General features: G+C 39.1%; 1 protein-coding gene across 3 annotated transcripts in view; it reads left to right on the top strand.

Moving 5' to 3' along the window:
• Nucleotides 1-23,176, top strand: part of LOC109080806 (exportin-5-like) — a 199,855-nt gene extending 176,679 nt beyond the window's left edge. The window contains exon 24 of one of the 3 annotated variants that reach the window (XM_042768338.1): nt 23,034-23,176. In XM_042768338.1, the coding sequence (XP_042624272.1) occupies nt 23,034-23,115 (82 nt within the window). In that variant the 3' untranslated portion in view covers nt 23,116-23,176. The remainder of the gene's footprint in view (nt 1-23,033) is intronic. The other 2 variants (XM_042768339.1, XM_042768337.1) reach the window with 2 other exon arrangements.
• The last annotated feature ends 685 nt before the right edge of the window (nt 23,177-23,861 follow it).

Here is a 23,861-nt window from a genome sequence, read left to right as displayed (position 1 = left end):
GTTTATGCAGTTTAAGGTTTAAAAAAAAACACATTATTTTCCACATAATGTACATTATAATTGCTCCTCTATGCCCCGCCTTTCTGAAATGCGTTGATTTTTACAAAGCTCATCTTTCTGAAAAGTGTGGTGTACGCTGATTGGCCAGCTATCCAGTGCGTTGTGATTGGCTGAATACCTCAAGTGTGTGACCGAAATGTTACACCCCTTATCATACTGCGATGCCGTCTCCCGGCGCAATGAGACAAAAACAATAAAACCCATTACAGACGAGGCATTTGTTGCATCCAGTGGGGACATAATTACTGATTATAATGAATTATACTGTCTTTTTACGCATTGCATTGTGTATCATGCTGCGTAAACATAAAACCATGTTGTGATTGGAGAAATGACAAACAACAAGCGCCACTCTACACTGCTCAAAACTCATGTTTGAATCATTGTTGGCAAATTCTTTAAATATAAAAAACGTACTTACATGCTGTGAGTGAGAAGCACCAGACTGTCCTTGCAAAGTTTGAACTGCCCCACTTTATAGAAAAAGCCTTTGTGTGTAGACGCATTGTAGGCTACTCTGCAGGTTCAGGAAACAGTTTTCCATAAAATGCGCTGCACACATCTGAATATTTGGGTTGAACTGTCCTGGAACAGTGTTGTAAATGCAATTTAACCACTGATTTTTCTAGTTGTGTCTTCTTTTGGAAGGCCAAACAAATTAGTTTCGCTTTCACAATGAAACACACAGTGTCACACGGCAGGCTTGAGTGAGCGGAGGCCGGCGGGCTAGAGCATTGGGGGGCGCCAGAGTTCACAGGGGGGGCATGGGAGCGGATATGCTTTGAGGTGAATAAAGATGCATAAAATGTTCCACTAATAATTTTATATGAAAATATTTTTTCAAAGTTTTTAAAAAGAATTATATGCTTACAATGCCAAGATAAGGCAGTCAAAAATGATCTCTTATATAAAATAATTATTAAAATTTTGCACGCATAACGTCACTTGCTCAATGTGCTTGTTGTCATAGTAACGGCAAAAACAAAAGGAAAATGGCAGAGAAACGTAAATGTGGTGATTCTTCATCAGAGGCGAAGAAAAAGTTAAGACACTATGACAAAACCTACATAAATTTTGGTTTTATTGAAGGCCAAGACAAGTCTCGGCCAGAATGTGTCTTTTGTGGTGAAAAACTGGCAAACGACAGCATGAAACCAAGCAAGATGAAAAGACACCAGGAAACGAAGCATCCAGAGACAATCGGCAAAGATAAGGAATTCTTAGCGAGAAAAAAAGAGATGGCTCTGTCAAAAAGATCGACAGATATCAGAAAAGTATTCAAAAGAGCAGGTAGTGATTTACAGAAGGCTACTAAAGTCTCCTTTGATTGTTCACTGTTGATTGCCAATGCAAAAAAGCCGCATAATATTGGAGAGGAGTTAATCAAACCCGCCTGCATTAAAATACTGGAGGGACTATGTGGCCCGCAAGCAGCTGAAAAGGTTAAATCTGTCCCACTTTCTAACAACACTGTTAAAGACAGAATTGATAAAATGGCAGAAAACTGCAAAAAACAGTTGCACGAAAAGCTTAGAGAAGTCCAATTTGCTATACAGCTGGATGAAATGACCACAGTAGCGGGAGAGTCTGTGCTTATTGTATATGTACAGTATGTGGACGGAGATGAGTTGAAACGGGACATACTTATGTCTGCCAATTTACCCACAACAACTACAGGTCAGGATATTTTTATGGCTGTTGATTCATACCTCACATCGTACAATCTGCCCTACACAAATATCGTTGCTTGCTGCACGGATGGAGCTGCCGCGATGATGGGTAGAAATAAGGGATTTAACAGCCATTTGATGGAAAAGGCTCCAGACTGTGTCATTTTCCAGTGTATGATACATCGCCAGGCATTTGCCAGTAAAAAAAACTGTCCAGAGACCTTGGTGACACACTGGCAACAGTTGTAAAGTGGTAAACTTCATTAAAGCTCGCCCTACCAACCAGAGATTATTTGCACAACTGTGTGAGAATGAAGCGCACCAAACTCTACTGCTACACACGGAGGTGCACTGGCTTTCGCGTGGCAAAGTGCTTGTGCGCTTTCTAGAACTGCAGGATAAAATCCTGGAATTTCTGCGAAATCAAAACACACTGTTGGAGCAGCTGACTGATGGGTTCTGGATCAAAACCGCATACCTTGCTGACATATTCACCAACAAGAGACTGCAGGGCTCTGAGTCAAACATCTTGGAGTGCAAAGAAGCAATCGATGCTTTTATGCGCAAGCTGGAGTACAGGGCTGGAAAAATGTCACAGGGGCATTTACAACACTTTCCACTGCTGCTTCAACATTCTGGGGGTACCGTGAGTGCATCTTTGCGCGCAGAGTTTTGCCGTCACATGACTGCGCTACAGGAGGAATTAAAGTCCCACTTTGTGGATGTTAACGCATTATCCAAAGAGTCGTGGGTTATGGATCCCTTCACATCCAGGCTTGAAGATGTGGAATACCTTGGCTGTGAAGATGAGCTCGCTGAACTACAAACTGATTCACTGTCAAAAAAGTACTTCCAGGAGAATGGATTCAAAAGGCTTTGGATAGCCAGGGGACCTGTCGCACCTAAACTCGCAAACTATGCCATTACAAAGATCATTCTTCCTTTCAGTACCACCTACCTCTCTGAGACAGCCTTCAGTGCCCTTGTGGCTATAAAAACAAAGTCACGCAACAGACTGGAAGTCCACAGCGATTTTAGACTGGCTGTCACTGGCATTACACCTGACATTTCATCACTAGTGAAAGGCATGCAAGCCCAAGGTGGACATTAGCATTATGTGTTTATGCTAATGTTATGATTAGCCTTGTAAAAAATAAGGATCTGTGCATGCATGGAAGTACATACAGCATTCTACCGTTCATATTTAACATTACGTTCATAACATTCAGTATTCTATGTTTATACACAAAATCCTGAAAAAAGAGAAACAACTGCGTTTTACTAGTTGTGTAAAAATGAAAATATTAGGCTAAAAGGAAACATTTGAAGTTGAAAGGAACATTTCCTGTGTATTCATGTAATAAAATGTCATTAAAAAAAACTACATTTAGTTACTATATACATTACATTTACATTTAGTCATTTAGCAGACGCGGATTGAGTTGGGCAGGTCATTCCACCAGGAGGGAACATTTAATTTAAAAGTCCATAAAAGTGACTTTGTGCTTCTTTGGGATGGCACAATCAAGCGATTTTCACTTGCAGAACGCAAGCTTCTAGAGGGCACATAAGTCTGAAGTAATGAATTTAGGTAAAGGGGTGCAGAGCCAGTGGTGGTTTTGTATGCAAACATCAATGCCTTGAATTTTATGCAAGCAGCTATTGGTAGCCAGTGCAAATTGATAAACAGAGGTGTGATGTGTATTCTTTTCGGCTCATTAAAAATTAATCTTGCTGCCGCATTCTGAAATAAATATATAGGTTTGATAGAACTGGCTGGAAGACCTGCCAAGAGAGCGTTGCAATAGTCTAGCCTGGACAGAACAAGAGCTTGAACAAGGAGTTGTGCAGCATGTTCCGAAACAAAGGGCCTTATCTTCTTAATGTTGAATAAAGCAAATCTGCAGGACCGGACAGTTTTAGCAATGTGGTCTGAGAAAGCTGATCATCAATCATATACAGTGTGTGTGTGCTCCCCCACAGTTCATTATTAGAGAGAGTATAGTGCACTATGTGACAACAAAATTTGATTGATTGAGGGTCATAAAAATTCCACTCCCCACCCTACTGGACACCTGTTTGGACACCTGTTTCTGGACACCCCTCACCCCATCTAACCGGACATCTGTTTATCCATCCCAATGATCCGAAGGAATTTATGATTGTTTGGGAATGTGTTTTTGTGTGGGCCATTGAAAACTGTTCAAAACTATGTGCTTTAAACTATAAAATGTGAAATGTGGTATGATTATTAAACAGGATAAGGGAAGTTTTTATTAAAGTTTTTTTCACACACATTTCAAGAAAAACATCAAACATACATGGAACAGAAACAATATAATGATTTTTTTTCCCCAGAAAAGAGTAAAACCAGTCAAGACATGTATTTAAGTGTTGATAAAAATTTAAAAACTAGTTAGAGTTTGTTACAAGTTAGAAAATAAAATAAAAATGCTGACTATTTTACCCTTTTAAAACAATGAAGTATCCTTCTAGATATGTTTGTCAAACAATACGGTAGTTTTTCAATGTTACAATTTTTAAAAGTTAGAGTTTGTTACCAGATAAAAAAGAAAAGAAAAAATGTTGACTTTTCTTACCATGATCTAAACAAAAGAAAAGTATCAGAAGCGAACATTAAGCAATAAGATACTTGTCAAAATCTATGTTGCGGTCTAACATTAGCTACAATTTGAAAACTAGTTAGAGTTTTGTCACAAGTTTAAAGAAAAGAAAAATAAAATAAAATAAGACCCCACAAAGCTTACGTTGTTTGCGTCAGATCATCCTCACGCACCGCTGACAAAATCCTGAGCTCAGGAGCACTTCGGTCAGGCCACACCTACAACACTGCCCCTAACGCCGGAGGACAAACCGATGCAAAGATTAAAACAAAATAATGTTTTTAAATTAAAAAGAGTCTGTTTTTAATAAATCTAAATCATTTCTTAATTGGTGAAAACATTCTACCTGTTTTTAACATTAGACCAGCATTTTTTACTTTAAAATTAGCTTGATTTATTTTTGTTTAGTTATTCACACTTAATTTAGTAATTCCTTTATTTAATCTTTGGTTTTTGACAAGCTTAAGACTTGTGGCTTGCTATATAACCCAGACATTTTTTTTTCGCTTGAAAAATTAGGTTACACAAGTTTTCTTTTAAATAATCACATCTAAGCCACAGGAAAAAAATTTGTTTGTTTTGTTTATTTTATTTCATTTAGTTATTCACACTTTACAATTTAGTAGCCTAATTCCTTTAATCTGTCTTATTTTTGTCAATCTTAACATAGCATGTATGTGCATGATTGTGTTTTTGAGAAAACATTTATGCATGGTTAGTGAAAAACTACAATTTTTAAGTCACTGAAATAAGGTCATAAAACACATACAGAACATTTGTTCACAAGACTGTCAAACATGGACCTTGTAGCCTAGAATTTTTGCTTCAAAATGATGTGAAAATCAACTTGTTTACTCGCTCACAGAAAACAATAGATTGATTTAAATTTTCTAAGACAGTTTTTTGTTTTGAAAGGGCATATGCGAGTAGGCGTGATTGATCATGAATATTAGTGTGATTCACACCTGAGAAGACAAAGGCCCACATAATGAGCCTTTCAGCCAGGTGTGTGACCAAGAGGGAAGAGTTACAATAAAGAATGTGAGGACAAAATAAATATATATATTTTTATGTTTTTAGTTTATTTAGATTATATTTAATTATCCCACAAAATAACTTGAGATGCACTTGCGAGTGCAGTTAAACAGTTTGTTAGGAACAATCAAAGCTGACTTTTAAAGCTGAATTTTTAGCATCATTACTCCAGTCACACGATCCTTCAGAAATCATTCTAATATTCTGATTTGCTTCTCAAAAAAAAACATTTATTATTATTATTTTTTGATTACTTGAAAGAACAGTATAGTTTGTAACATAATTATTGTATTTATCATCACTTGTGTGCTAAATAAAAGTTTTAATTTCTATATATACTGACTCCCAGCTTTTGAATGTTAAATATTTTTATAATATTAAAGTAAATAAAAATAAACATCTAAAGATGTTCCTTGGGTCGCTAGTCATTTGCAACCTAATGAGTTTTGAGGGATCTGGCATTGTGAACTTTGGTGTTGTGTCAGGTACAGTTCAGTGATCAAAACGAGGATCTCCATTGCATCTATTTTATGGCATGCACCTGTGAGTGTGAACTTTCTAAGGATGTTTTTGGGGTTGTTTTATAATCGTAATCTGGTGAGATTGTGAGGGTCTGGCATTTTGCACTTTGTTATGTTAGGTAAAAAGTTCAGTGATCATAGGATCTCCATTGCATCTATTTTGTGGCATGCACCTGTGAGTGTGAACTTTTTTTTTTTTTACAACAAACATCTGGAGAATTTACATAGGGGCATCTGGTGGATTGTCAGGTAAAGTTAGGTAAAGAAGAAATTATTTTTTATTTTTATTTTTATTATTTAATTTATTTTTTCTAAGAAAAACCAGGAAGGTTTATTTATAATGTAGATCTGGTGAATGTGATTTCACAGATGTTCAGGATGATATTAGATGGATAGAGAAAAGACAACAAAGTGAAATAAATAGGGGTGGTCGAGGGTAATTGTTTAAATCTTACACAGATAATGGTTTAAATCTTACACAGATAATAAATAGTCCCACTAGATTTAATAATAGAAATTCTAACAAATCTACTCTTATTGATTTGTTTTTGACAAACACACCTCACAAATTTTCAGATGTAGGTGTGTTTGCTAATGATTTGAGTGATCACTGTGTCATTGCAGCAGTAAGAAATACAAAACTGCCTAAGACTAAACCTAGAATAATTTTTAAAAGAAATTTGAGGCACTTCTGTGAGCAAGCATTTTTGCATGATTTGTCTTGTTTTGACTGGGACAGAATTGTACTTATTGACAAGGTGGAGCTAGCTTGGAATATTTTTATGAAGGTTTTATTAGTATTGTGGACAAGCATGCTCCCTTTCAGAGGTTAAGAGTGAAGGGACGTGACAATGCATGGTTTACCCCGGAGTTGGCTAATCTTCTTCAGCAGACAAACCAAGCCTGGGCTAAAGCCAGGCAGTCTGGGACAGATTTAGACCGGCTCAGTTTTAGACAGTTGCGTAATCGTTGTACATTTCTTATTAAAAAGGCAAAATCAGATTTTTATTTAGCAGCTACAACGGAAAACCTAACAATCCCCGGAAATTCTGGAAAGCCCTGAAATTGGTATGTACCTCAAATTGTCATAATGAATTACCTCCATGTATTATTAAGGATAAAACAGTCATATCAGCAAAGTCTGTAATTTTAGAGTGCTTTAATAAGCACTTTGTGGAAGCAGGTTCCTTGTTTGAACGTCAACTCCTTGCAAACAAATCAACATTAATAAACTGTTTTTATTCGTCAGTTTCGCCCCAGAAATCGGTGGCGAGTAAAGAGCCCTTTTGTCTAAAGCCTTTCACTGTCGCTGATGTGAAAACAGCTCTTATTGCTTTGGACCCTAGTAAATCTCCTGGCCCTGATACTTTATAGCCTTATTTTTTGCAAATAGCTGCTGATTTTATTGCTGAACCAATTGTAATTATTTTTAATCAAACCCTAGTCAACAATGAGATACCAAGAATATGTACTCCCTCTTTTAAAGGGAGGAGATTCCTCGTGTTTGGATAATTATAGACCAATTTCCAAATTACCGATTTTAGCTAAAGTGTTAGAAACATTGGTTGTTGATCAGTTAAAAGACTATTTGGTTTCCAATCATATTTTGTCTGACGTACAGTCTGGGTTTCGAAGGCAGCATAGTACTACTACTGCTGCAGTGAAGGTCATTAATGACATTATTGAGGCAATGGACAGCAAGAACACTTTTGTAGCTCTTTTTATAGATTTAGCCAAAGCATTTGATACAGTGGACCATTGCATTTAGCTGGAAAAGCTAAAAAATTTTGTTTTTTCTGACCATACTGTTGATTGGTTTACTAACTACTTGGCAACTCAGTGTGTTTATTTTGACAATTCCAAATCAGAAACTCTGAGTGTATCTTGTGGTGTACCGCAAGGATAGGTCTTGGGTCCAATTTTATTTACTATTTATATTAATAACTTGGGTGACGGCATTTCTCAGACTCATTTCCATTTTTATGCTGACGATACTGCTATTTATTGTGAGGCTGCGACTTTACACCAAGCTTTTTCTTATTTACAATCTGCTTTTAACCTTGTTTAGATACAACTGTATCAGCTTAAACTAGTTTTGAATGTTGAGAAAACTAAGATTATGCTTTACTCAAAATCTAAGAAGTCTTTGGACAGTTTTCCAAGTATTTTTACTATACATGGTGAGCAGATCAAACAAGTCAAATTGTATAAATATTTGGGTATATTAATTGACGATCAGCTTTCTTTTAAGTTCCACATTAATAAACTGGTACAAAAGCTCAAATTAAAAATAGGATTTTATTTTAGAAACAAAGCCTGTTTTTCTTGGAAAACTAGGAGGAGATTGGTTGCTGCCACCTTTCTCCCTGCACTTGATTACGGTGATTTGCTCTATAGAAATGCGCCTGATAAATGTTTGTCTTTGTTGGATACTGTCTACCATAATGCATTAAGATTTGTGACTGGATGTAAGGCATCAGTACATCATTGTACTTTGTACAAAATGACAAATTGGCCCTCATTGTCAGTGAGGAGGCATATACATTGGCTTATTTTTATTTATAAGTCAATGCTGGATATGCTTCCATCTTATCTTTGCTCCTATATGTCACGTAATGTTAGTTCTTATAATTTACGCTCTGGTAATATGTACTTGTTATCTGTACCTACAGTTCGTACAGAGCTTGGTAAGAAGGCTTTTAGTTATGCAGCCCGTCCACTTGGAATACATTACAGTCTGAATTACAATTGCGAACTCTGATTTCTATTGGTGAATTTAAACAACGCATGAAAGTCTTGGAAATAGATGTCATAAAATTGTTGTCACTGTTTTTTAAAATAACCAAATCATTTTAAACCTATGGTTGGTATAAATTGTACTTTTAAGTAGTCTGATGTTGATGTTGTCTGTTTATGTATCTGAGGATATTGTTTAAATGTCTCTTGTTGTTGTGTATATGTTTGGTGATCATATTTTAATTTTGTGCTGATAATATGCTGCCATTTTGTCCAGGTCTCTCTTGAAAAAGAGGTTTTAAATCTTAATGAGATCATCTGGTTAAATAAAGGTTAAATATATATATATTTTTTTTTAAATTGATCAGATATAACTTCAGTCCAAAATTATGAGATGCATTATTTGAATGCTTGGCCAAAGAGGTGTGTTTTTAATCTATATTTAAACAGAGAAATTGTGTCTGAACCCCAAACATCATCAGGAAGGCTATTCCAGAGTTTGGGAGCCAAATGCGAAAACGCTCTACCTTCTTTAGTGGACTTTGCTATCCTAGGTACTACCAAAAGTCCAGCATTTGTGACCTTAGGGAGCGTGATGGATTGTAGCGTGGTAGAAGACTAGTTAGGTACGCAGAAGCTAAACCATTAGGGCCTTATAAGTAAGTAATAATATTTTGTAACTTATACAGAACTTAATAGGTAGTCTGTGCAGAGACTGTAAAATTGGGGTAATATGATCATATTTTCTTTACCCTTTTAAGGACTCTAGCCGCTACATTTTGGACTACCTGTAGCTTTTTTATTGAGGATGCAGGACAACCAGCTAGCCCAGTCTAGTCTAGCTTTTCTGCATATGCAGCTTGGCAGTGTTTCTAAGATTGTTTATTTAAATGGGGAGTCATCTCATTTATCACCAGTAAAATATGGAGTGCCACAAGGATCTGTCCTAGGTCCTCTGCTATTTTCAATATACATGTTGCCCCTTGGTAATATCATAAGAAAATACGGGATAAGTTTCCACTATTATGCTGATGATACTCAACTATATATCGCAACGAGACCAGATGAAATTATCTAAGCTAACAGAGTGTGTTAAAAATGTAAAAGATTGGATGACCAATAATTTTCTCCTATCAAATTCATATAAGACAGAGATATTACTTATTGGATTTAAACCTGTATCCTGTTTTCTGGGTAACATTGAGAATATCACTATATATTGTTGAAACACCTCCCCCACGACCAGTCTGATGGGGCTCATGTTTATAAACAGTAGTTCGGTGGAGTAGACTTATTTAGACCAATATAATCATTTGGTTTTAGCCAGGTTTCAGTCAAGCAGAGTACATCAAAACTATTATCTGTGATCATTTCATTTACAATAACTGCTTTGGGTGTGAGTGATCTAATGTTTATGAGCCCAGACTTTAGAAATTGTTTTTGTTCATTTATTTTACGTTTTTCTGGTTTAATTACGATAAGATTTTTTCTAGATCCTACATTAAATGTATATTTTGAACAAGAGCACCAAGGAAACAGTGAGTTTGCACTTTACCTTCGTCTAACTTTACCACAGCGTCACGTTACATCTCACGGAGGGGTGCGAAGCGGTTCCGTGTGGAGATCTCGAAGACCGGAGGGGGAGAGGTCATCGCCCGGGCCTGGCTCGCGTCCTCCGCCGTGGATGCACCCAGGGGCAGATCGCGTCCTGGGTGCACCGGGCCTGTGCAGAGAAACACATGGGGTAGAGGTGGTGGGACTGTTAGTAGCGCACTGTATACTTACCACAGACTTGTGAGCGTCAGCTCGAGAGGTTTCCGGCGTGGCTCTCCACTCTCTCAGCTGGGCCTGCCTCTGCTCTAGGACCCGAATCTGCTTCTCCACGGCCTCCAGCTCGAGCTGCATTCGGTGTCGTCACTTGCACTCAAAGGTAGACATACATCCGCCATTAAAGTAAGTAACAGTGAGTAAAGCAATGGTAATGTGTGTGAATAGAGTATTAGCAATGCACGCGGTTTTAGCGACAACCACGCGGGCGATGCTAATGGGCTATAAGCTACTAGTGGACTCGGGAAATCAAAATAAAACTAGTGATAACAAGGCGCTCTGCTTGTTTTTATTGTAGAATACGGTAGAGGATATATTCACATGTTATTCACACGTTATAGAGACGAAAATGATGGTGGATAAAATAGATTTCAAGGATAAAAAATAGACAATAAAGAAATAACTTGACGGCGCTCAAACTAGAGGCATACCGCAGCAACACAATAAACTTTCTTATGACTTTAAATGTCGAACTACCGGTTTTGTTGGGATAAAAATAAAAAACCCATAGTTTTATGTTTCTTTGTTAGAATGCTTAGTTTATAGTAAAATCACATCTTTAAGCCAGGGCTCTGAACTGGTACAAGGAATGAAAACGAGAACCAGAAACAAATGAAATTTTGACAGGAACAGAAACTGAAACGAAATCAAATTTTATAGTTCCGAAACAGAATAGAAAATTTGAAATGGCCATTAACCGGTCAATAACGTTATTTTATCGTTCTATTTAATATTTTAAATTTGCTGTCAACCAATCACGAATTCCAGTAGTATGGCCTACGCAAATGTGATGCTGAAGCCCGCAAAGCTCTAAATAAACTGTAGGCTTACATAAAAAGGAATATAGGCATATACACTAAATATATTTCACTTAACTCATATTGACAGATTAACGAAACGAAAGAAAAAACAAAAGTGCTAAATTACGGTTCATTGTGACACGTTCCAAATTTTTCGGAAAGGAAAACGAAGTTTTCTTTATTTTGCAAAAGCTTTGCAGTTTTAATTATTACCAACCAGCATTGGTATGACCATCGCGCCAATGCCTTACGCACGCCAATGCCTTACGCACCACATAATTTTGCTATATTGAAGCCTGTACATTATCAAAATATAATACAGTTATAGAAACAGCATTGGTATGACCATCGCGCCAATGCCTTACGCACCACATAATTTTGCTATATTGAAGCCTGTACATTATCAAAATATAATACAGTTATAGAAACAAGTAAAAAGTTACACTGCGCCGTTGTACAAAATTTGTTGCGTTCAGCATGACCGCGCCTCACTGTGCTGATATAACCAATGTGAAGGATGATGTTTTATGTCGATAAAAGTACAAACATTGTATAATAAATAATATTTTAGCATCCAGATACGTCGGGAACATGGAAACATTTGGATTCGTGCCAGAAGTAGGCTTCAGCTTCACCTTAAATTAATTTGTTTTTGGATTGACGTTTTTATAGCCTAAACTTTAGAGGATTTGTTTTGGAGAGAAAAACTGTTTTTATAATGTTTGTAAACATTTTGCTTAAGCCTACAGACATTTTAGCCTTTATTATTTCGGAAAGTAATAGGGCTAATAAAATGCAACGTGAGCTGTGACTTAAGGTTTTTTTTTTTTTTTTTTACTCTCAAAACACAATCTTATACAAGTGTTTTTTTTTTTAAACAATGCAGCAAACATTTTTAAATATCTTAAAAATACTTAGATGTCTTTAAAGTGTTGATAGAATTTTTTTTTTTTTTTAAGTAGCCTAGCCTACATTTGGCAAAAATCTAGAAAAGATGATGCTGTATTGGCTGTGACTAAGCTCAGCGGATTCCCTTCTGATACTTCACTCATACTGCGTATGGGGAAAAGTTCCTTTTTTCCTCGATACTGAAGCCTTTTTTCAATAACGCAGTGCAACTGCACTGCCATTGGTTTAATCTGTAAACTTTTTTAAACCAATGACAGCACTGCGGCGATGCAGCGCGCCAAAGCCCGCCAAAATGGGCGGGGTGAATGGCTATATAAGCAGGCAAATCGCCAGAGGAAATCAGATCTTACTCTTTCAGCGTCGACTTCACTTCGCTGGATCCCTACTGAACGCCTTCGCCTGGAACGAGCTCTCGCCGTCGAAGTTCCATGGCCAACCTGATTGTGCTTGAGCGCCACCTCTGGCTCAACTTGACTGAGATCAAAGAGAGCGACAAGGTGGCCTTTCTCAATGCCCCAGTCTCTCCATCCGGTCTCTTCGAACAGGACAATCTGGCATCCACAGCCAGAACTCTGGGCTCTGCACCTATGGTCCCTCGATGGGAACCTTTAAGCCTCCCCATGGACGTGCTACACCCCATTGCTCAGGCAAGAGCCCTGTCTACCAGACGCCTCTACGCCCAGAAATGGTCAGTCTTCATTGATTGGTGCTCAGCATGAAACGAAGACCCTGTTGAGTGTGACGTATCTCCAATACTGTCATTTCTCCAAGAGCGTCTAGACAAGGGTCTCACCCCTTCCACACTCAAGGTGTACGTAGCAGCCATCGCAGCATTTCATGCTCCTATCGCTGGCCAATCAGTGGATTGAAACAGCCTCATTGTGCGTTTCCTGAGAGGTTCTAGGTGGTTGAACCCCCCGTGTCCTCTCACTGTTCCCACTTGGGACCTTCACACGGTCCTCGGAGCACTCAAAGGACCTCCCTTTGAGCCGCTGCGGTCAGCTGACCTTCGGCCCTTAATGCTCAAAACCGCTCTGTTACTTGCTCTAGCATCGGTCAAGCATGTTGGCGATCTGCAGGCCCTCTCGGGGAGCCCTGCATGCCTTGAGTTTGGGCCCAATGACTCAAAAGGTCATTTTAAAACCCAAGCGTGGCTACGTCCCTAAAGTGCTCTCGACCCCGTTCAGAGCACAGGTCATTTCCCTCTCGGCACTGCCCCCTTTGTCAGGCGAGCGAGAGCTGGAATTACTCGTTGGATAGTCGATGCTATCGCTCTGTTTTACTCCTCTATGGGCCTTGAGTGCCCCATAGGAGTAAGAGCCCACTCCACTAGAGGGATCGCCTCTTCTTGGGCCTGGTCTAGTGGTTTCTCTATCAAGGACATCTGTGAGGCAGCCGGCTGGTCCTCGCCGTCCACTTTTGTCAGATTCTATAACCTGGACATCCCGACCTTGCATGCTCGGGTCCTTTCGGTATGACAACGACGGTATATCAGACTCCGTCATCATGCCACCTCCAGGGAGCTAGCTCCCTCTTAGCATAGCGTAAAGGGTTCGACGGCTCTGGCCCTCTCACTTGTCCCCTGGACCCCAAGGTGTCCAAGATAAGTCTTGTCGTTCCCTACTGTGGCACGGCGCGGTTGAATCCGTTTCCCATACGCAGTATGAGTGAAGTATCGAAAGGGAACATACTCGGTTATGAACGTAACCTCGGTTTACTGAGATACGGAATGAGTACTGCGTTATATGCCGTGCCACGAGGCTGCAGTGTCGTCGCTTCAGTCGTATGACCTGATTTCTTCTGGCGATTTGCCTGCTTATATAGCCATTCGCCCCGCCCATTTTGGCCGGCTTTGGCGCGCTGCATCACCACAGGCTCGCGCAGCTATGCAGCGCTGTCATTGGTTTAAAAAAGTTTACAGATTAAACCAATGGCAGTGCAGTTACACTACGTTATTGAAAAAAGGCTTCAGTATCGAGGAAAAAAGGAGCTTTTCCCCATACGCAGTACTCGTTCCGTATCTCAGGGAACCGAGGTTACGTTCATAACCGAGTACGTTATTGGTTATTTTCCTTTTCTTTTTGAGTAAAGAAAACACTGTACTTTATTATTATTATTATTATTATTATTAGGCAAATTATAGGCAAAGAAAATTGTTTTTAAAAATAACGTTATTAACCGGTATTTCTTCCACCTGAACGTTAAAATATAGATTCTGCTCGGAGTGAAGCGATTGATTTTTTTTTCCCGTTTTCAAGCCCTGCTTTAAGCTGAATTTTTTTCTTTCAAACACTCACGCACCCACACAGCTTTCATAGACACCCCCACAAACTGCCAACAACATCCTGAAGTTGTTGTGTTCTCTGTCTCTGCATGTCTTCATCTAATTGAACCAGTATTTTTAATGACTACAGCTCACGCCTATATTTTCTAGTTTCATCATAAACTAGGTAAGCAGAATATTGTAATAATATGTTACTGATTAAGATCTGATAAGTCGGTCAATCGCTCATCCAGAGTTTTATCTTACTGTGTCTCTATAATACATTTACTTCAATGGCTGTACTTGTTACGAAGCTTCAAATCGGATCTGGCTTGTTTTATGCCCTTGTTTGCCAAACTGTTGTTGAATGATATTGTCCACATTTTAGCGTCAAAGAGGTTAATGAACTCTTTCACCATCTATTATTGTAATAATGCATAAACAGTGTTAGGGAGTAACTAGTTACATATAGCTAAATTACATAATTTAATTACAAAATAAATGTAATTGTAATGTTACAGTTACTGAGAAAAAATGTATAATTAAATTACAGTTAATTATGAAAATGTTAACGATTACAGAGGGGTTACATATGAATATTTTTTTCACACACAGATTTAATTGAACCGGTTGTTCGACATTTAGCCTACTTATTTTTTACAACCGTTGTTGATCTTATATTGACGCATCAATAATTCTGCCTCCCATTTTCAAACCTTCTCTCATTTCATTGTGGTGCGCGAGACGAAATATTTAGCCTTTCGTGTAATGTTGTAAAAGTTTCGACATTGTACGTCTATTTAAACTGATAGCAAGTCTTACGGGAAGAAAATCAGAGAAATCCTGTCTTGATTTTACCACTTTCATTCCAGTTAAATATTTGTATGCGCATACGTCTGTTTTAACTGATATAGCATGATAGAAGTTAAGATTGACAAAAATAAAGGACTGTTTAAAGGAGTTAGACTACTAAATTAAGCGTGAATAACTAAATAAAAAAAAATTGTGTAATGTAAAAATTTAGACGTAGGCTATGTCTATTTCAACTGACAACAAGTCTTACGGCGAGAAAATCTAAAAGAAAAACGTCTCGGGTTACGAATGTAACCATGGTTCCCTGAGTAGGGAACGAGACACTGCGTCCTCTAGGGGTCGCTATGGGGAACACCTCGTCGTGACCCGTGTCTGAAGCATACATTGAAAAAACACCAACGAGTTGGCCGGCGACAGCCTCAGATGTCACTACCGGCGCGACTATAAACAGGCACCGGGATAACACGTCATTCACTTCTTCGTCTTCAAAAATGACTGGGAAGGAGCTAGAGGATGCAGTGTCTCGTTCCCTACTCAGGGAACCATGGTTACATTTGTAACCCGAGACCTTCCCTTTCAAGGGAACTTCTAACTGCGTCCTCTAGGGGTCGCTATGGGGAACAGTATACCCACGCCGCCATGCTGAGGGGAGTGCAAGCCAGAATCATGGCGAACACTAAGTACCAACTCTACCATTTCCATGGGAGTTGCCCCTGGGACATTAAGTAGGCTGTCTGTGACAGTACCCCTTACAGCCAAAGGCCTAAGCTACATACCCAACTTAATTGTTAGGGCCTCTGCCCGGGGTAGAGCTGAAGGCTTGGAATCAGGAAAGATTCCTTTAAAGGGATACGGCTAGGAACCTAGCATTTTATACTAAGTCTTGCCTGTCACACAGGGGCTACCGCTTGCTTCCGCAAAAGCTTGCTGAAGGAGCTGTCTCAACAGATCTCCAGTAGCAACACCCTGTTTAGATAGGTATCCGAGGATACATAGGTGGAGTGGCGCCCAAAATGAACGGGGCTTTTACCCAACTCAAGAAAGGGCACGAAGCAACCGTGCGAAGCCCTCACCATATAGGATTTTAGAAAGAACGCAGAATACTAGCATGCGAACTTCCCACAGTGTGGATTTCAGAAAGTGTGCAAAGACTTCACGTGCACACTTACCATAGCATGGATTTTCAAATACTGTTCTAAGGAAGGGCTCTTTTGGCACTCTGATAGAGCAGCTCATAGATGGAATGGTGCATCTCAAAACAGTATGTTTGAGAGTCATCAACTCGATCTGTGGAAATAATGCTGCAGTGCTCTGGGGAAAAACAGTGAACTCCAAATCCAGAGTAGCGCGCTCATAGGCGACCCTTCTTGGAAAAGGGGAGTGCTGCTAAACTACCACGAGAATCGCCCAAATAGCCCCTCATGTTGAGGGAAGCGATGCTGGAAGTGTATAAACGAATACACACTGGCTGAATGGAGCCCAAGGAACCAAGGTCTAATCATCTCAAGAAAGGGAACGAGGCAGAACGCGTAACCCTTACCGTACAGGATTTCAGAAAGTGCACAGAGTCTTGCGTGCACACTTACCAATATGTGGATTTTTAGAAAGTGCGCAAAGTGTTCAAGTGCACACTGACCACCATGTGGTTTTCAGAAACCTGTGATCTCAGCCACCTAATACCGGAACATGAAGCCGGATGGCTGGTGCTGATGAGTGTTTAGTAAACACTGTAAATGAGCACTGCAAAGGAAACTCACAGAGTTTATTAGTAGACACATAACCACCAGCAATTTACACATAAGTAAATACAGAAAGGGTTATTTTTATACTCCCACCCTCCTTCAATGAAACCAATCTCAAGGGGTGCCTCCTTTTAGTCCGGACCATCAGTAAGGTGATTGCTATAAACATAGAACCAGCCAAAAACATTATAGGTCCAGCATAGGATACTGTTATGCGAGAGGTTTCCACCTAACCTCGATCAGGTGGAGAGCTGGTGGTTACAGGGGAATTAGGAAGGGGAGGATAAAAGCAGAATGTTAAAAATCCCTAAAGGGAACGAGTAGATACCTCAGTATCACTCTGACTCAGACGAGAACGCTGCCTCGTCTGGATCACATCCCTCAGGTTCTGCTTACCTCTTTGTGACCCACAATTCCTCTTACCCCTGCCCGCAGGTGGGGGAGGAGCGCGAGTCGCGACACTAGCCTTCTGTGCCCATCTTTGATCCTCAGATCGAGACAGGCCAGGACCCCTATGTTGTTCGGGCTCAGACCTGGACCTTTGTGGAACGAAGGATCTGAAAGCAGCGGAGTGCGCCTTCGTCTCCCCGAACTTCTCGACCATCATCTCAACGGAAATACCGAAAAGTTCAGAAGGCGAAACCTGAGCATCGAGAAGAAAGCCTTTTCTTTCTTCCCGATGTCTGCCAGGTTCATCCACAGAAGTCTCTCCGCTACCACCATGGCCGCCATAGTCCTGCGCATGGCAGAGGCGGACTGCTTGGTAGCCTGGAGAGAGATCTGTGGTGCGGCGCAGCTTGGCTACCTGATCAGGAAAAAGGCCTTCGCCTCTATCCAGGTCTCTCAGCAGATCAGTCTGATATGCTTGAAACACCACCATTGTGTGTAATAAAGCCACAGCCTGACCTGCTGCTGCGTATGCCTTGCCATTTAAGCAAGATGTATTTCTTGAAGGGGCTTAGATGGCAAGGAGGGAGATTAAGAGAGGATGTCTCCCCCACAGAATGAAAGCTCTTTCTACAGGGGGCATCCTCTCATAGCAGTTTTCGCGCATCGCCTCGATGTCGGCAAAACTCTTATGCCGAAACCGATGGATGCGAGAAGAAAATGGCCTCTTTCACTTCCTTTCGATCTCTGTATAGAGATCAGGCAGAAATGGAAGGCTCACCTGAGCTGGAGGGCTATTGTCGGAAAGATAACTCTCATCGAGGCGGCCTCACTGCGTCACCTTGTTAGCGTACTTTCATGGCAAGTCCAACCTTGCCGTGGCGCGATCAATATACTCCAACAGCTCTACATACGCAGGGCAGGAGAATTGAGAAGGCTCAGCCTCAGCTTCTTCACCATCCTCAAATATCTCCTGCTTTTCCTGGGTAAAAAACCCAGCAGAGCACTAACCTCAGTATCAGAAAGTGTTAAAGATATAACATCATCCTCCCGAGGCTCTCTCTCGTCCGCCGCCATTATGAGCGTGAAAGGGAAAGTCCCTCTCTAAATCATTCAGACAGATCCACCTGAAATTCTCACGAGCTCATTCTCCTCTGTGCCTCAGCAGCGGCGAGTCCTGAACCGCGGGAAGCAGATGGCTGCCTTTTTTTCCTCGGAAACAGAGACGAACGAGAGCGGAGCTTTTTCCTTGAAAAAACGCTCGCAATGCACGCAGATTGCCTCCTCAAAGACATTGCGTGCATGCTCTTTACCCAAACAAATGACGCAAAGATTTTGTGTGTCATTGGGTGTCAAATAACGCTGACACGGATGCACACATTGTCTAAACGCTTGCTAGTAGTCGCCATGATAGACAGAGGAAGAGTGCTCTTACCGGTTCTTTCAGATGCACACTTCTAACAAAACAGTCATTTTTGAAGACGAAGAAGGGAATGACGTGTTAGAGGTGGTCCCCATAGCGACCCCTAGAGGACTTTTGCTTTCATTCCAGTTAGATATTTGTACGCCCATACATATGTTTTAACTGACATAGCATGCTAGAAGTTAAGACCGACAAAAATAAAAGACCGATTAAAGGAATTAGGCTAAGCGCTCCTGAGCTCATTCAGATTTTGCCAGCGGTGCTTGAGAATGAACTGACAGAAACAATGTAAGCTTTGCGGGGTCTTTTTAATTATTATTTTTTCTTTTCTTTAAACTTGTAACAAAACTCTACTAGTTTTTAAATTGTAGCTAATGTTAGACTCAGGGGCGTCACTAGGCCCTTTCACTAGGCCTCCACTTCTGCCCAGCCCCCCTAAAAAATTATTCGATTATTTAATTTGTGATCGCTTCAGTCCCCTTTAAAAAATTTGAAATGGCCGCAAGCTGTGTCAAGTTTCGGCCTGATCCCCTGATTTTAGTCTGCATGGATTCAGCGCATTTTTCAATCCGCAGGGGCGCCGAGCAGAGTGAACATCAAAGAGTACAAGGTGTGTGTGTGCATTTATTGATAGATTGCTATGATATTACATCTGCATCAGTGCAGTTCTTGTAATTGCAGTTTACATAATGTTACTGGACCATCCAATACCAATATCAATTCTCATCCAATACCAATACGTCTTCGCTGCGTTCACCTTCAGCCCTTATCACAGTGTGATAGTTGTTTTTTCTTGCAACAAAAATGAAGCGATTAACACCCATGAAAACATACTTTAGAAAACGGTCATGATTTATTTTCATTTACTTTTTAAAATTTTAAACATATTATTGTGTATTTCGGCATTACATTATGCAGCCATGCACAGAAATGATTAAAGACACACATCATTGTCTGAAAGTACTAAATGGCACAGAGAGAGAAACATCATCTGGAGTTATTTTGTTTTGTATTATTAAATATAATTTTGTATTAAATAATAATGAATCATTAGTGTATCATGATACATATATTAGAGTAAGAGACGAGTAGAGTAAAGGGATTTGTGATTTTTTTTAAGTAATTGATTTATAGAAGTGGCAAATTGATAATTCATGTTGTTATTTTTAATAAATATAAATAAATATAGAACAGATTAAACATACTGCCAATAGACAATTACATTAATACATGTTTTGTCTATATTCTTAATGAATATTAGCTGGTTGGTTAAATGATTTGAAATGAAATACATTTTCAGGGGGTGACTTGATGTATAACCAACTGTATTGTTGATTATAAAGGCTAAAAAGCTAACAAAAAAAAATTATAATAATAATAATAATTTATATTTCGTTGTAGATGGATATACAACATTTTTCCTTGTCGTGGGAAAGCAGGTCTGCAAATGAGCAAGTCAAGTGAGAATAGAACGTAGACAGCCTATTACACACAATACCTTTGTGTTCCCAAGATTCATTGCAGTCATTGAACCCTTATGTTGTTTTAATTGTCTGCCAATTTCCATGTACATTTCATGAGAAAAAGCATTGGTATCGTCAAAGGATAAACATGAATGTCCTAATAATGAATCAGGAAGTCTTCATTGTAAATAAAAATCTACATTCCCAACTCAGAATTTTCTAGTGACTGGTCACATCTAAATTTTTCAATTTTTTTTTTTTCACAGTGTTGTATATGGCTCAGTCAGTACTCCTACTCCCATATATGAAATACAGGGAATATAATGGAATAATGGATTACAGTGAGGTTAGTAGTATACAACCCTACCCTAAAAGTGAAATAATATTTTTTTTAATCATACCCTTATTGGGGGCTGAGCCCCCCTAAAATAAAAAAATCCTAGAAACGACCCTGGTTAGACTGCAATAGATTTTGACAAGTATCTTATGCTGGTGTTTTAACGACTGCGTCTGATGCATTTTCTTTTAGATCACTGTAAATACGCGGTTCTTTTTATTTTGTTTAACTTTTCTATGGTTGTGACAAAACGCTAGCTTTCCTAAATTGTAATGATAGACTACAACATATATTTTGACAGAACCTGGCTAATATGGTCATACTTCCTGGTTCTATTAAGAATTCTAGCTGCTGCATTTTGGACTAGCTGGAGTTTGTTTATTAAGCGTGCAGAACAACCACCCAATAAAGCATTACAATAATCTAACCTTGAGGTCATAAACACATGGATTAACATTTCTGCATTTGACATTGAGAGCATAGGTCGTAATTTAGATATATTTGTGAAATGGAAAAATGCAGTTTTACAAATGCTAGAAATGTGGCTTTCTAAGGAAAGATTGCTATCAAATAGCACACCTAGGTTCCTAACTGATGACGAAGAGTTTTTATGTCCTATATTTAACACCTCTGTTTTTTTTTTTTTCAGAATTTAGCAGTGAGAAATGAGAAGTTTTTTATATCGACTATGCATTCTGTTTTTTTTTTTTTTTCAAATTGGTATATTTCACCAGGCCGCGAAGAAATGTAGAGCTGAGTATCATTAGCATAACAGTCGAAGCTAACACCATGTTTCCTGATGATATCAATAAGCGTGTAGAGTAACAGCCCGAGTACTGAGCCTTGAGGTAATCCATACTGCACTTGTGATCGACATGATACCCCTTCATTCACTGCTACGAAATGATGGTGGTCATATAAGTATGATTTAAACCATGCTAATGCACTTCCATTAATGCCAACAAAGTTTTCTAGTCTATGCAAAAGAATGTTGTGGTCAATAGTGTCGAACGCAGCGCTAAGATCCAATAAACTAGTTCTTTGGGGTCTAGTTGTGTTTTTTTTTGATGAGAGGCTTAATAACAGCCAGTCTGAAGGTTTTGGGGACATATCCTAATGACAATGACGAATTAATAATAGTCAAAAGAGGATCTATGACTTCTGGAAGCACTTCTTTTAGGAGCTTAGATAGAATAGGGTCTAACATTCATGTTGGTTTGGATGATTTAACAAGTTTATACAATTCTTCCTCTCCTGTAGTAGAGAATGAGTGGAACTGTTCCTCAGGGGATCTATAGTGCACTGTCTGATGCGATACTGTAGCTGACGACTGCATGGTTACAATTTTATCTATAATAGTATCGATCTTAGAAGTAAAGTAGTTCATAAAGTCATTACTGCTGTGCTGTTGGGAAATGTCAACAGTTGTTGATGCTTTATTTTTCTTTAATTTAGCCACTGTATTCAGTAAATACCTGGGCTTATGTTTATTTTCTTCTAAAAGAGATGAAAAGTAATCAGATCTAGCAGTTTTTAATGCTTTTCTGTAGGATAGGTTACTTTCCCGCCAAGCAATATGAAGTGAAAGTCGTGACATTTGCCAAGTATGGTAACCCATACTCAGAATTGCTGCTCTGCATTTAACCCATCCAAGTGCACACACACAGCAGTGAGAAGTGAACACGCCTTGAACACACACCCGGAGCAGTGGGCAGCTATATATCCAGCGCCTGGGGAGCAACTGGGGTTCAGTGCCTTGCTCAAGGGCACTTCAGCCATGGGTATTGAGGGTGGAAGAGAGCGCTGTTCAATAACTCCCTCCCACCTACAACTCCTGCCAGCACCGAGACTCGAACCTGCGACCTTCGGGTTACAAGTCCAAATCTCTAACCATTAGGCCACAGCTGCCCCCCTCTAAATACTTATAGTTTTGTTTTCCTCCAGCTGCGCTCCATTTTCCGGGCTGCTCTCTTTAGGGTGCGAATGTGCTCATTATACCACGGTGTCAGACTGTTTTCCTTAATCTTCCTTAATCATAAAGGAGCAACTGTATTTAAAATGCTAGAAAAGAGACACCATCAACATCAATTCCATGTGACAGCCCTGTGGTAGATGACTTTGTGAACTGGTGTAGCAAATTCCACCTTCAGTTAAATGTGGAAAAATCTAAGGATATGTTAATTGGTTTTCAAAGATCAACATAGTCCAGGGTTGACTAACATAAATGAAGTGGATATTGAAATGACTGACAGTCATAAATATCTTGATTTTATCTTGAAGTTTTGAAGCCAGTTGTTTGGAAGAAAATTCTGCAAAGAATGTTTTTTTAAAGGAAGATTGGATCATCTAATGTATGTACCAAAATGATAACTTAATTTTAAAAGTGTTTTATTGAGTGAGTGTTCTTTTTCTTTATTACACAGCTCTGTGGAATATTTGATTCTGATTGGTCAGTCGCAACATTTCAAGGTATGTTATCTTTCAATAACAACCGGTAAAAGCTGATAACACAGGCTCATCAGGGTAACTGAATTTGGCACTATATGCTTGCTAAGAACAGTTTTTCTTTGTGGAAACTTTGCGTTTGGTTAACTAATAAAATATTTAAACTCAGTTGAATATTATGTGAACAATTATTTAATATTTATTGTCATTCTGATATTGTGGGCTCACTCTCTCGTTTTATACAAATGTGGCTGCTGCCATTTTGCAACGATTGTTTTATATACACTGTAATGGATTATAAGAGAACTAACACACTGGTAAGATTTTAAAGCAGTCTTGAATTAATATATTTTATCCCCATAATTAATTATGTTGAGAAATGTGTAAAAAGTGGTATGACTGTACCGTATCCATTAAATGTCTGTTAAATTACATAAAGAATTTAAGTTTTTGTCATTGGGGTGTTATTCCACCAGAGTACCTATATCTCGTTTTATACAAATGTGACTGCTTATTTTTAAGCAGATTGCCTTGTGATTTTTATAAATTATGATTTGTTTGATGCGTAATACTACTATTATTATGTTATCTGTAGATTAAGTATTGTCTGTTGGTGTTGTGACCTACTACTGCAAAACTAGTTTCCCCTAAGCGGGACAATAAAGGTAAACAAACAAACAAACAAACAAATCAAGATCAAGATGGCGCTGCAAATGGCAGCCTCCACGCTGAGCTCCGCAATTCTTCTACTGCTTTTGTTTGTTCTATGTTAAGTTATCCTTCTTCTATAAGTTTTAGATTAGAAA

Source organism: Cyprinus carpio, chromosome A13 (genome assembly GCF_018340385.1).
Source record: "Cyprinus carpio isolate SPL01 chromosome A13, ASM1834038v1, whole genome shotgun sequence".
In the NCBI taxonomy this organism is placed as follows: Eukaryota; Metazoa; Chordata; class Actinopteri; order Cypriniformes; family Cyprinidae; genus Cyprinus; species Cyprinus carpio.
This window is presented reverse-complemented; position numbering and strand designations above follow the sequence as displayed.